This window comes from Pleurodeles waltl, chromosome 7 (genome assembly GCF_031143425.1).
Source record: "Pleurodeles waltl isolate 20211129_DDA chromosome 7, aPleWal1.hap1.20221129, whole genome shotgun sequence".
NCBI lineage: Eukaryota > Metazoa > Chordata > Amphibia > Caudata > Salamandridae > Pleurodeles > Pleurodeles waltl.
This window is the reverse complement of record NC_090446.1, coordinates 1,308,246,342-1,308,259,966: the sequence shown is the minus strand read 5'-3', so window position 1 is coordinate 1,308,259,966 and position 13,625 is coordinate 1,308,246,342. Positions and strand designations below refer to the sequence as shown.

General features: G+C 46.3%; 1 protein-coding gene across 2 annotated transcripts in view; it reads right to left on the bottom strand.

The window, feature by feature from the left end:
• The window catches only part of LOC138246226 (C-Jun-amino-terminal kinase-interacting protein 4-like), a 545,850-nt gene that overhangs the window by 121,345 nt on the left and 410,880 nt on the right, over positions 1-13,625 (bottom strand). For both annotated transcript variants that reach the window (XM_069200626.1, XM_069200625.1), the window contains exon 21: positions 1,376-1,456. In XM_069200626.1, the coding sequence (XP_069056727.1) occupies positions 1,376-1,456 (81 nt within the window). The remainder of the gene's footprint in view (positions 1-1,375; positions 1,457-13,625) is intronic.

The window sequence follows — 13,625 nt, the reverse complement described above, 5'->3', positions numbered from 1 at the left end:
GTGTCACAAGAAAAGTGAAAGTAAGGTATAAACACAATCTATTGTGTGTGTTTTAACAAACAAGAACGTTAATAAGCAACTATTGGGCCAATATAAAATTTTCTCAGATAAAATCATGCTGTCATTTACTGACGGATTACATTACTCTTGTTCAGGTACAGATCATTCTCGCAGTGAGTCCATAAATCATTGTTACTGTTCTGTCTATCATGTTTTTTCACTCATTTTGGACCAAAGTGACTGGTCAATGTAGATACCTATATTACATTTTCGATCAGGCCACCTCTAGACCTCTATTAATTTTCATTACCCATTTCAGATGTCCCATTCATCTTTCTGTTCTAAGGAGATCCCTGTACGATGCATGAGGGTTCCAACGTCGAAATATATAACAAACAAAGAAACTGGACATTGGCCTAAAAGTTACTTATTTTTCTTTGTTAAAACACACACAAAAGATTGGGTTTCTACCACTTCACCTTCATTTGTCTTTCAACACACTATGTTGTGGTTTTGGCACTGGGACACATTGCACTTTTAAAAAGAACTTTGTGATATAAGAAACTGATGCTATGTAATATGAGCTATTTTGATACATGGTGATCTGGAGACTTGTTTCTGTGCACTAACTGTGTACAGTCAACCCAACTGATAAAAGAAGACTAAATTGAATGATACCCCTGGAAGAAATGTCGGATCCTGCACCCTGTGGACACACTAAAGCCGTTTTAAAATTATAGTTGCTAGAGGGGCTGGGACCGAGCTGTGCATCATTCCTGATATCTGGGACGTTGTTTCAGGGAGTCGCAGTCCGACCTCAAGAGGGTCTCCTAGTTTGGTCTGGCATTAAATATATACCAAACCCCAACTTACCCACAAAAGGGACATAATTGTTAGGAAAAGATCCTGGCAGGTGTGGAGAGACCCAAAAAACAAGCTAAGGCATGACTTTCTTTAAACCGTTCAAGGGCCAAGTCTGCCTTCTCAATGATGAGGCGAGAGCCATCAAATGGCATAACCATCAAGGATGCCTGACAACCACTGAGAAACCTGCAGACTTCATCCATGTGTGGTGCCAATCACCAGCTTGTGCCCCCTGATTGACCCAAGCAATCAGTTGTAGCTAGGCTTTAAGTTCTTTGGTGTTGCAAGCTGCGGACTTGGAAGAGGAGAGACTAATGCATGACAATACTCCACCCGGAAGTACTGAGGCATATTGCGGTGTGGGTAGAGTTGCCATCACTGTGAAGAGATCTGGAGGGGGAGGTGAAATGTATGTCACTAGTACCTTCTACACCTGTCACAGGCACAACACTTAAATACAATCATTAAAAAACATAATACAATAAGTGACAAAGGCTGTGTCTCAACTTACACAATACAGTGAACGGCATCCTTCAGCTGCACCTTCTGCATACACTCTCTCCAGTCCGACACTGCTGAGTGAACGTACAAACTGGCGAGAGAAGAGAGGAACAGGGACAAACAACAAATTACTTTCTGTTTTTAAGTCAATTGCATCTACCGTGCTTATGGAATGGAGAGCTGTGGACACGGAAGGACAATGCAGCAGCTGAAAAACAAACTTAATGAACAGCACAAGTAGATCAAAAAGAAGAATCTGGCCTAGAATCAAGACAACAACAACTATCTTAAGTTATTAAGGTATTTTGCTTCTTTTATGAGCAACAATGATGATCACAGAAAGGGGATACAGACTTGGGAGGGACCAAGGGAAAATTGAATGTACCTAAAGGCTCTCAATTGTTTAAACAAAGTGATCAGATAAGGAAGCAGCTTAGAACATTTCTCTCACTAAGCAAAGTGGGGTGCAAAATATGACCAAATACTATTTGAGGCAAGTTGTGAAAATTTGCCCAATCACCATAGATAGCCGATAGTTGTTTCATTATATACATGCAGCACCATCTCTTATAAGAAGTATAATGGGACATTTGTACAAAGAATTTTAACAGTTTCAAGCACATGTATTCTGTGTTTACAACCATTCAAATGCTTTTTTCTATGTACTAATAACAGTTTAGGAGTCAGAAAGGTTTTTCAAACTCCTAATATAAGATTCAGACTCGATACTGCTTCGGAATCAAGAAGAGTAATGTTGTTGGTGTTGCTTTCAAATATCAGATCGGTTTCTATGAATAAACGTCTTCCGGCAGAAATGCAGTAGAAAAACAATTATATTTTACCAACATACCAAAAGACGTGGTAATTCATTTGGAAAAGGGAAGGAGGTTGCATTGATAGCCTTTCCCCTTTGTGAATATAAAAATAAAAATTTGTTGAAGAGCGGGCAGTGGTCCTCTGGCCTGCTGTCATCTCGAGCACATTAAAAAAAAGCAAACTTTTTTTTCAAATGGAAAATGGCCTGCATTTAAAATTGCAGCGAGTCACAACCTACGACTTAACTCATTAATATATTCATGAGGTAGGTTGGATTGCCACACACTACGTTTCAGATTTTTAAGAACTGACGTATTAGCACATAGTATGGTTCTTAAAAATATTAACTGGATGCAAAATACGGGTTGCAATTTACGACTAGCACTTCGTTACTTGATTTTCAACCATCTGCCCTACATACCTTAAGTACCAGGATAAAAAGGGATGTTTTTTATGCTTTTTTAAAGAACACTTACAGCAGACACTAAAACATATGTGAATGGTGGTGACTTAATCAGCAATGTAACCCCAAAGATCCAATACTGCGAACCCTAATGATTTAGTCAACATATTACTCTTTATTGCAGGACCTACAATGCAGAAGGAAAAACTACCTGCAATCCTAGTTCTGCCCCATGGAAATCATCAACTGAAGTCAAACAATCCCCCAGCACGCCGGCTTCAATTCTCAGACAGTGAAGAATGTTTTCATTTGAGATCTTTAGAGCGATATGTCATCTAAATTACTTCTGTTCTCCAGCAACTAACAGTACAAAGCATAATGGGATAAGGAGGTTGCTGGCGTTTTAAGAAGTAGGGATAATACTTTCAGTCTCACGAGAGTACTGCTTATCTGGCTGAATTCCCCTTCATTTTCTACACATTTTAAAAACGGGGTTAAGGTTATCAAGTTGCTGCAAGGTTGTTTTGGCTGGGCTGTGCACTGGGTAGTAGAAGGGGCCTGCTGGTAGATGGTGGACTCTGGCAAGATGTAAGGCAACCTCTGCAGCACCTCTGCAATGGCAGCATTTAGTTTTTCCGTTGCTGCATGGCCTCTTGGTGGTGTGACACATGCAGCCTCTGGTTGTCCTGCAAAGTATCCAGGATCTGGCCCATCCTGTCCTGGGAATGGTGGTATGCCCCCAGGACCTATGATATGGCCGCAAGGGCAGCAGCATCCCTCCTTGGCCCAACCCCCTGAGCCACTGACACCCTCCTACTGCGCCTAGCCCCCTGTGCCTGTGTCCCCGACACAGGTGGGCAAGTCCCACTTGCACCAGGGCCTTCATCATCATGCCTGGTGGTAGGTGGTAACTCCAATCCCTGTACAGGTGGGCAGACAGTCCGTTGCCTGGAGGCACTGGTTTGGGGACGTTGGGCCACTGGTGATGGTGGTGGCTGAGTGGTGGGGGTGTCAGTGGCGTCCTGTGTCGGTCTTCTGCAGGCTGACTGCCCAGGGCTGTGGGATGTGCCAGGGAATTTCTCTTGGTCCAGACATGCAGTTGCACTCTCCTCACTTCTTGCCATCTTTTTCTGGTGGAGGACTTGCACTTCTTGCCATCTCAGGCCAGGTGGCATGGGCACTTCGGGATAGGTGTGATGCATTTTTAGTCAAGGCATTGATGGTGCATTGTGGGTGATGTAGTGTAGCATACATTACATGCAGGGGTTGGTAATTGTGCTCACAGGGATGTGTCGTGAGTTGAATGGGGTGTAGTGGGCATGCAGGGATTCTGAGTACTGTTGAATTTGGGATGTTGGATGTGCATGGCATAGGGTGTTTAGTGGTAGCGAGAGGGGTAGGATGAGACATGTATTAAAGGTGGGATATGTGATAGGTTAGATTATCTGACTTACCAGAGTCCAGTCCGCCAGCGAGACCAGTGAGGCCCTCCAGGTGCAGGATAGCCATGACCTTCTCCTCCCAGTCAGTTTATCGGAGGGGTTAGGGGGGTGGGTGGTGTCACTGTCAATCTTCTATATTGCAATTGGATGTCGTGACACCTTCCCCCGCAGGTCGTTCCACCTCTTCCTGGCATTGTCCCTTGTGGGTGGATGGTTTCCGACTGCATTCACCTGGTTAACAATCCTCTGCCATAGCTCCATCTTCCTGGCGATGGACGTCTGCTGTACCCGTTACCCAAACAGCTGCGGCTCAACCCTGAGTATTTCGTCCACCATGGTCCTTAGCTCCCTGCCAGTGAAGTGGGGGCACTTAGGGGGTGCCATGGTGTGTGGTCTGTGTGGTGTTGTGAGGGTGAGATGTTGGTGTGTGTGTGTGTAAGTCCTCGTTGGGTGTGTGTGGTGGTTGTGTAGTTTGTGTTGTCTAGTGTGTGTGTGTGTGTGACTTGTGTAATAGGTTTGTACAGTGTGTGCGTGGTGTTCGTGGCATTAGCTATAGTGCAACTGGCGTTGCTAAAGATTGTGGGATGTATGTGTGTGTGTGGTGCGTGTATATGTGTCTCAGGTGAGAGGCTTTTGAATGACCCAATGCGTGAGGTTGTTGTTTGTGGGTGCCATCACTATCCACGGCGGGGCGTACCTCCGTTGAATGATCGTGGGGCTGATTTGTGGATCATAATTTGGTGGGCGGATTTTTGTTGGCGTGGCGGTGAGGGGATGCAGTCCCGCCTTTCCGCCGTCGTTGGCCCTGGCGGGTCTTTTTGCATCCGCCAGCAAGGCGCTTGGCGGTGTTTCCTGCCAATCTCACAATGAGGTCCTATATCTAATTGCAGATTCCCTACCTTAGAATTTCTCCAGGCGTCAGTCTAGATCCGGAGATTTTTCTTGAGCAGTCCCCCTTGGCACATTAGATGGCATTGATCGGCTCTGCGTCTGTCGTCGGCATCGTCCACACTGGATATGACATCAAGGGTCCTATATAAGTACCACCCCAGCGTGCTCACTTCAGTTTCTTTTGATGACTTCCCACGCCAGAAGCACAGAGCCATGAAGAACACTGACCACTGGTGCGTCAAAACTAGGGACCTGAAAGGTTAGTCCCAAGAAATCAGTTCGTAGAGCAAGGAGGGTGGGTGTGTTGTAAGGAATCTGCAAATAGATATTATCTCTACTAGATAAGGCATTACTGAAGGTAAGTATCCATCTGATAGAGACGTCTAGTTACAGATTACTTACCTTAGAATAGGTACCCAAGAAATACCATCTCCGGAGGTGGGTCTGCGAACAAGGATCATACTAGAAAGTCCTGCAAGACCGAACAGGCAAAGTGCACATCCCTTCTAACTCAACTGTCCAGGCAATAGTGTTTAGTAAAAGTGTGCCGATGCTGCCTAGCAGATGTCTAGAACTGGAGCTTTGCATGTTAACGTAGCGGTTGCAGCTTTTGCTCAGGTAGAATCAGCACACAAACCTTCTGGGGCCTGTTTTTTCGCCATTGTGTAGCAGATATTAATGCAGAGGACGACCCACACGGAGAACGTCTGCTTTTTCACTGCCTGACCGTTCTTCACACCCACATAACCGACAAAGAGTTGATGATCCACCCGGAACTCCAGAGTATGATCAAGGTAGAACGCCAATGCTCTTTTTGGGTCCAGGCGGTGGAGTCTCTCTTCTCCCTTTGAGGGATGTAGGGGTGCATAAAAAGTAGGCATGGTGAAGGATTGGCCTACATGAAAGGGCGTAACCACTTTTGGTAGAAAAGAAGCCCTAGTGCGAAGCACCACTTAGATGAAAAAGTAGGCTGGCTTAGATGACAAAGCCTGCAGCTCACTCACCCTGAGGGCAGAGGTAATGGCCACAAAAAAATCTGTTTTCAGAGTGAGAAGCTGGGGAGGTCAATTGTGGAGAGGTTTGATAGGAGCGCACATCAGAAATGTAAAAAAACAAATTTAAAACCCATTGGGTCATAATGAATGGAGAAGAAGGAAACATTTCTAAGACCTTTGAGGAACCTATTTGCAATAGGAGACTTAAATAAAGAAGGTTGATCAGGCAACCTAAAAAAACACAGAAATTACAGACAAATAATCTTTGAGAGTGCCCGTAGCAGAGCCCTGCTGGACCAAAGAAAGCTTAAACAGAACCTCAGAGAGAGGGGCAGAAAAGGGGGTCAACAGACTTGTCTGTGACCCTTAGCCCTGCACCAAATATTTTGTCCACGCCCGGAATGTCCTAGATGCAGAGGCTCCACTGCTGATTTGGCACATATGTTCTGGTCCTCCCCGGAGGTGGTGTGCCTCTGGACGGATATGAACAGAGCCATCGAGGAACTAACAGACAGGACTGGTATTTGTACCATAGAAAGTGCTCCTTTTGGTCTAATCAAACGTCAGAAAAGAGAAAAGGCGACCAACCTGTTTATAGACCTTGCCCTGCTAATTGGCAAACAATTGCCATGCACTGGAAAGTTCAGGCCCTCCCAAGTATACATAACTAGGGTGCAGCATTATAAAAACAGGGAAAAGCTGAAACAGTAGCACTTAAAAAGGGAGGAAACATGGGGACTGCACAGAATACCTATTGCAGCTGGCTGGGAGATGTACATGCAAGACTTGCAACTATATAAAGAGGAGCTCCTGACTTAGTCACACAACCCTATCCCCCTCTTCCCCCAGCCCATGTTCTCTCTACTAACACCACACTCCATTTGACTGATCTCCCCCTAACCCTTTCAATGTGTATCGACTCTCTGATGGACTGGCTCACTAACCCGGTTCACTTCTTTACTGCAACCCTTGGTTTCTGCCTGTAAGGTTTAATAAGAGGATGGGGTGCCCAAAGGATAAAGAAAGTAACCGCAATGTTGCATTCTGTATCAATGTTCACTTCATGATTTACTATGTTCATGCTGACTTCCTTTTTCATGTTAATATTTATAGACTTAAACGAACCAAGGGCTCCTGGCTTATGAATCTATCATGAGCCCATACATGTAACCTGCAAGCCTAAATTTACAGATTACACACTGCATAGATCCAAATGTGTTCATGCTTTATGTCTACACGATAAATAACTAATTAAAACTGGTTCTAAAAAAAACCAAAAATCCAGATTTGTCTGTGCACCATGCCACAAATTTCTTCCAATGACAGACAGGCTTATACCATTTTGGTGGAGGGTCGCCTGGCTGACTAGACAATATTACAGACTTCAGGCAAAAGGACAAAAACTGTCAACTGCCACCGCTCAATCTCCACACAAGGAGGAGACTGGACAAGTTTAGGTGCACAACGCTCCCTTGCTGCTGCAACAGAAGATCTTCCCAAAGGGGCAGTCTGACTAGAGGATCAATGGCAATGCTCAACAGCTTAATAACTCTCTGTGACCAGTCCAGAGCCACAAGAATTACTTTGACCTGCTTGTTCTTGATCTTCTTGAGAACTCTGGGCAGAAGTGGTATTGGCAGAAGGTTCCACTCGAGACGAAAAGCATCTGAGTGATTGCTGCCTTGGAAACTCAAACACGCAATACTGCTGACACTGCACGTTGTCTGCAGAGGTGAACAGATCTAACCAAGGCTCTCCCCACTCCTGAGTGAGACCTTGTGCCACCTCTGGATGGAAATGCCATTCATGATTGATTAAGCATTGCTGGCTGAGTTTGTCAACTCAGATGTTCAGTGTGCCCGGCAGATGTTGAACCACCAGGGACATGCCCTGCTCTTCCAGCCACATCCAGAGGCGCAGAGCCTCCTGACAAAGAGTCCACTATCCCACTACACCCTGCTTGTGGTGTTGCACTACCACATGGCGCTGGTGTTCTCTGTGAACACTTGCACTATCTTTCCCTCGAGGAAAGGAAAAAAGGTTTTCAATGGCAGCCGGATCACCCGGAGCTCCAACAAGTTGATGTGGAGCCCGGACTCCGCCAGAGACCAGATGCCTCTGATCTCCAACTCTTCCATGTGGCCACCTGATCCCAGGAGTGACACGTCTGTCACTACTGTCAGATCCGTTTGTGGAAGGGAAGGGGCTCTGCCTCTGACCCAATTGTGGTTTATTAATCACCACTGCAGATCTCGCACAGTTCCCTCAGAGATCTGGGCCATAAGCGAGAGATTCCCCTGATGCTGCACCCACTGGAACTTCAGGACCCGACCCACTGTCACCAAGCAGGATGCAGGAGGCCCTGAGGCCCAGCAGTCTCAGTCATTCTCACTGAAATCCAGGATAGAGGCTGAAACATCGGTATCATAGCCAGAATATCCTGGACTCACCGCTCAGGAGGATAAGCCTGAAACTACAATGTGCCCATAACAGCTCTGTTGAAAGGGAACATCTGAGAGGGAGTTAGGTGTGTCAGTAGTATGGAGGTAGGAAACAACAGTCTGGTGTTAAGATAGGGAGAGACTGATAAACCCTGATCTTCACAGATAAACTGCAACCACCGCCATCACCTTGGTGAATACCAAAGGGGCACTGGTAAGGCCAAAGGGTGCACAGTGAACTGAAAGTGCTTGTGCCCTACCGTAAACTGCAAGTAACGTCTGTGGGCAGGCACAACAGGAATACGGAAATAAGCATCCTACAAGTCCAACGCTGCCATCCAGTCTCCTGCGTCCAGTGCAGATAGAACGTGAGTCAGAGTGAGCAATTTGAAGATCTCCTTCTTGAGGAAGAGATTGAGGGACCAGAGTTCTAGGATAGGACGTAGGCCCTTATCCTTTTTTGATACCAGAAAGTAGCGGGAATAGCAACCACAACCTACTCCTGGAACAGGGACCATCTCAATGGCTCCCTTGACCAAGAGAGCCATATCTTCCTCATGGAGAACGGACAAATGATCCTCCGTCATCCGAATGTAGGATGAAGGCATTGTTGAAAGGGTAGTGCCGAAGGGGAGAGAGTACCCCCTTCAGACTATCTGCAAAACCCACCTGTCTGACGTGATGGACTGCCAGCGAAGTATCTGATGGCGAATCCTGCCTCCGACTGGTCCCTGGTAGGAAGGAGTCCGACTAGGAAGGTTTGGAGGCAGCTAAAAAGAGGGGGGACTGGCTAGATCACTGGTTCCCTGATCCATGAGGTCGGTGGATCCCACGTCCCCGGCCACGCAGAGACTGGGCAGCATGCGGGGCACAGTGGCTGGTAGGTAACAAACATGGGAGGGCTCTCCTTCTGTACCCTCGATGGGGCAAAAGGTAGACTGAGAGGTATGAGGGGCCGCCGCGAGGCCCAAGGACCTTGTTGTAACATGAGAATCCTTGAAGTGCTTGAATGCCGAGTCTGCCTCATCTCCGAAGAGACGAGTGCCATCAAAGACCATGACCATTAGATTGGCTTGGACATCCCTTGAAAAGCCAGACGTCCTCAACAAGGCGTGGTGCCTCAGGGCCACTGCCAATAAACTGCTCTGCCCAGTGTGCCAGTCGTGTCCAGTCCACATCAGATCGTGAACTTTGCTGCGTCTCTCCCATCAGCGACTGCTTGAGATAGTACAGCCCAGACCTCCTCCGGAACCTGTGGCAGCTTCTTGAACAACCATATTGCACAGGGTGTGGGAAAAATGGCCCAAAAGGCAGGCAGTGTTCACAGACTACAATGCAAGGCTGGTGGAAGAAAACATGTTCTTTCCCAAGGGTGTCCCGCCCTTGGGATTGCCTATCCGGGGGTGCGGAAGGGAACGCACCTTGGGAGGTGGAGGCTTGGATAATAAAGCTCTCAGGAGTGGGGTGTTGCATCAGAAAACTTGGGTCGCCTGGAACGGGGCGATGGCAGCAGGCAAATATCCTGTTCACAGGTGGCCCTGTGCTGCTTTTGGACCAGTTACTCAGTGGGACATCCATAAGGGCTTCATAAAACAGCAGCAGAGGTTCCCGCAGGATGAAGCTCCAGGTTGAAGCAACTCTGTCAGAAAGTTAGTCCTGACAGCCACTGAGGGCAGCTGAAGGTTCAGGATCTCGACTTCTCCTCGCAACACTACAGAATATGAAGCTCCCTCTTTTGTAGCCACAGTGGGGGGGGAGAAAGAATGCCATTTATCTGGAGAAGCATCCAGTCTGCTGGCTTCACCAAAGTCTGTACACCAGCCCAACAAATCGGTGACAATCCTGGATCACCTGCACATCTCAACTGTAGCTACAAATTACAAAGGACTTCTATAATGTCCCATCTTCAAGATAAATCAGGTGCTATTAGTGTACAAGTCACCCTGCCACTATGGGTGACACCAGCCCGGCCTGAAAACGAAGACAGAAAGACTAATCTTCAAGGTTACCAGAGCACACTGAAAAAAGTGTGTAAAAAGTCCACAATTTACAAAGGCATGTTCCTCATCATAAAGTGCTGTTTATTTTCCAGAAGTGTGTAAATAGGTATTGACAATGTCCTCACCAAGCAGCAGCCGACACATGTTTCACCCCATGGACTTTTGAAAGGCTGAAAATAATTAGTAAAATGTCAGCAAACTGAACAGACTTAATTACAGAGTAGATGTATACCAGAGAGGAGGATGGCCAAGATATGGCTGCTGCTTGGTGAGGAGACTTTGAAGATATGCATGCCAGTCCATAGGGTTTTGTTGAAGCTGGTATTCTAAAGGGTCCAACAATCCCTCCCATTCTTCACCACAGCCTAGCCCATAGAAAAGGGGCTCAGGATCTGACAGCTCCATGCGGGAGACAGCAATAGGAATGGGGATGGCACAGATGGTGCTGCGAGTGTCTGCATTCGGACCGGCAACAGGGAACATCTTCTTGGTGTGACCGACGCCAGACCGGATTCAGACATGGATCTATGGTCGACCCTCTAAGCTGAGGCCGAAGACACCAGCACAGATCTCAAAGGGACCTATTTCAACTCCGCAAGGCCTGAAGGCATGCCAGCAGAGGTGGACTGCCCAAAAAAGAGGAGTATGGCCTCATAGAACTCTTTCAATTGGGTAGAAGGTCGCTCCGGCTCCCAGAAACTTGGGGAGGCACCTAGTCGTTCCAGGCACAGGCTCCAGAGAGGACTGGCCTGAAACGACTATGCTCCCTCATCTCACTAGATGACGGAAGGAGGTTAAGTTGAAGAGCACTTGAACTTCTTCGACTTCTTCTTATGCCTTGACTTACCTGATTGTCCCGAGGACTTGGAGTGGGAGAACGACGAGGGGGGACTCTGCAGACCCGAGACCTTCCTCTCAACCGAGAACTTGACTTGCTTGAAGACAAGAGTCGGGCCACCATCAGCTTCAGGGACGGGTCCCTCAAAGCCTTCGGATGCATGGCTCAACACTTGGAGCACGACTTTGGGTCATGGTCGCACACCAGGAACCAAAGACACACAAGGTGTGGATCCGTCAGGGACATCACCCGATGACAGGCTCCACAGGTCTTGAACCATGTTTTCCTTGATGACATCCTCGATGCACCAGGAGTTAAACAACTTGAAAAAACTTCGACAGAAAGTCAAGAAAAAGTCAATCAAAAAGTGACTGAGGTATAGCTCTCTTCAGATCAGTGCTGGCTGGTGTGGAAAGAAAAAACTGACACCAGGGTGCCAGGTGGCACCTATATAGGACCTGCAACATCATTTATTGCGGGGACAATGCCGACGATGGACGCGGAGCCAATGGACGCCACCTAACGGCGTACAGGGATACTGCTCAAGAAAAATCTCCAGATCCAGACTGACGCCTAGGGAAATTCTAAGTTAAGGAAATCTGCAACTAGATGTCTCTATCAGATAAGGGATAGTAAGGGGTTGCTACGGTTCTGGCAATGGAATGTGCTATGTGGTAGTTAAGGACTTTTAGGGTTCAGGGTAGCAAAGTTTTTTTAGGTTTCAGAGATGGTAGCAGTAATTGACAGCGCAGAGTTTTAATGATTCAACAAAATGAATCATTAAGGGGTACAAATGGGATTGATAAATGAAAGAACACATGCAATTAAACAACCTTTAAAATTCAACAGTTTTGGTATTGTCAAAAGTAATAATGAAAGACACAATGGTAATACCTGGGCAATGTCAAGTCGACTAAGGTACTAGACAACGTTGATGCTATCATTAAATTAGTATATTATTTTGATATCTGTAACTACAACTACCTCTTTTTGGTCTTAGAAGTATGACAATAATGTACATAGACATCCAAAAGGATTTTTCTCAACTGTACATTAAACATTTGGCATTAACTTTGCACAGCTCTTGTAGTACTAATGCATGAACTGGATCTTGCCTCTCATTACCTTCCTAAGACAGAATTTGTGTGACAGCAGCTCTGCACAACAACACTCCTTGGTACCATAAAGGCTCAAAGAGCCTCTGTAGAAGGCTTTCTCTCAGTAAGGAAAAAATGCCTGGCCAAAACATAGGCAGAGAAAGAAAAGGTTACTTAACTACTAAAAGGAAAATGTCATTTACCCAGTAGGATAATCTTTTCGAGTCACAAGATTGAGTGACTCCTCCTCTCGGTGATAGTGCACATGGGATCGAGTTCTTTGTGTTTTCCTGCAGGTGGGTGAGGTAAAGAATATATATGGAAAATGTCACTTACCTAGTGTACATCTGTTTGTGGCATGTAGTGCTGCAGATTCACATGCTTTGCATAAGTTCGCCATCTAGTGTTGGGCTCGGAGCGTTACAAGTTGTTTTTCTTTCGAAGAAGCTTTTTTGAGTCACAAGATCGAGTGACTCCTCTCGGTGTCAGTGCGCATGGGCATCGAGTCCTTTGTTAGATTGTTTTCCCACAAGAGGGTGAAGTAAGGAGTGAAGAATTGTATATGTACATATATATAGTAAGTAAAGAAGATGTCCATGCAATGTATTGAAAATGTCACTTACCCAGTGTACATCTGTTCGTGGCATTAGTCGCTGCAGATTCACATGTTTGGCACAGTCCGCTGCCTGGTGTTGGGCTCGGAGTATTACAAGTTGTTTTTCTTCGAAGAAGTCTTTTTGGTCACGGGACCGAAGGACTCCTCCCTCCTCTGCTCCATTCCGCATGGGCGTCGACTCCATCTTAGATTGTTTTCCCCGCAGAGGGTGAGGATGGAGTTGTTTGGTATAAATAGTGCCCATGCAATGGAGTGAATATGTATGTACGTTAAGAGTTTCTAATAATTATTTACAAATGTTCAGATGTTTAAGATTTATGATCTACTTCTAAACGGCTACAGGCTTCCCGGGGAGGTGGGAGGGTACATGTGAATCTGCAGCGACTAATGCCACGAACAGATGTACACTGGGTAAGTGACATTTTCAGTTCGATGGCATATGTTGCTGCAGATACACATGTTTGGCATAGACTATAAAGCAGTTACCTCCCCTAAAAGCGGTGGTTTAGCCTGTAGGAGTTGAAGTAGTTTGGAATAATGTTCTTAGTACAGCTTGGCCCACTGTAGCTTGTTGTGCATTTAGTACGTCTACACAGTAGTGTTTAGTAAACGTATGAGGCGTAGACCAGGTTGCAGCCTTACATATTTCGCTCATAGGAATGTTTCCTAGAAAGGCCATTGTAGCACCTTTCTTTCTGGTTGAGTGTGCCTTTGGTGTAAT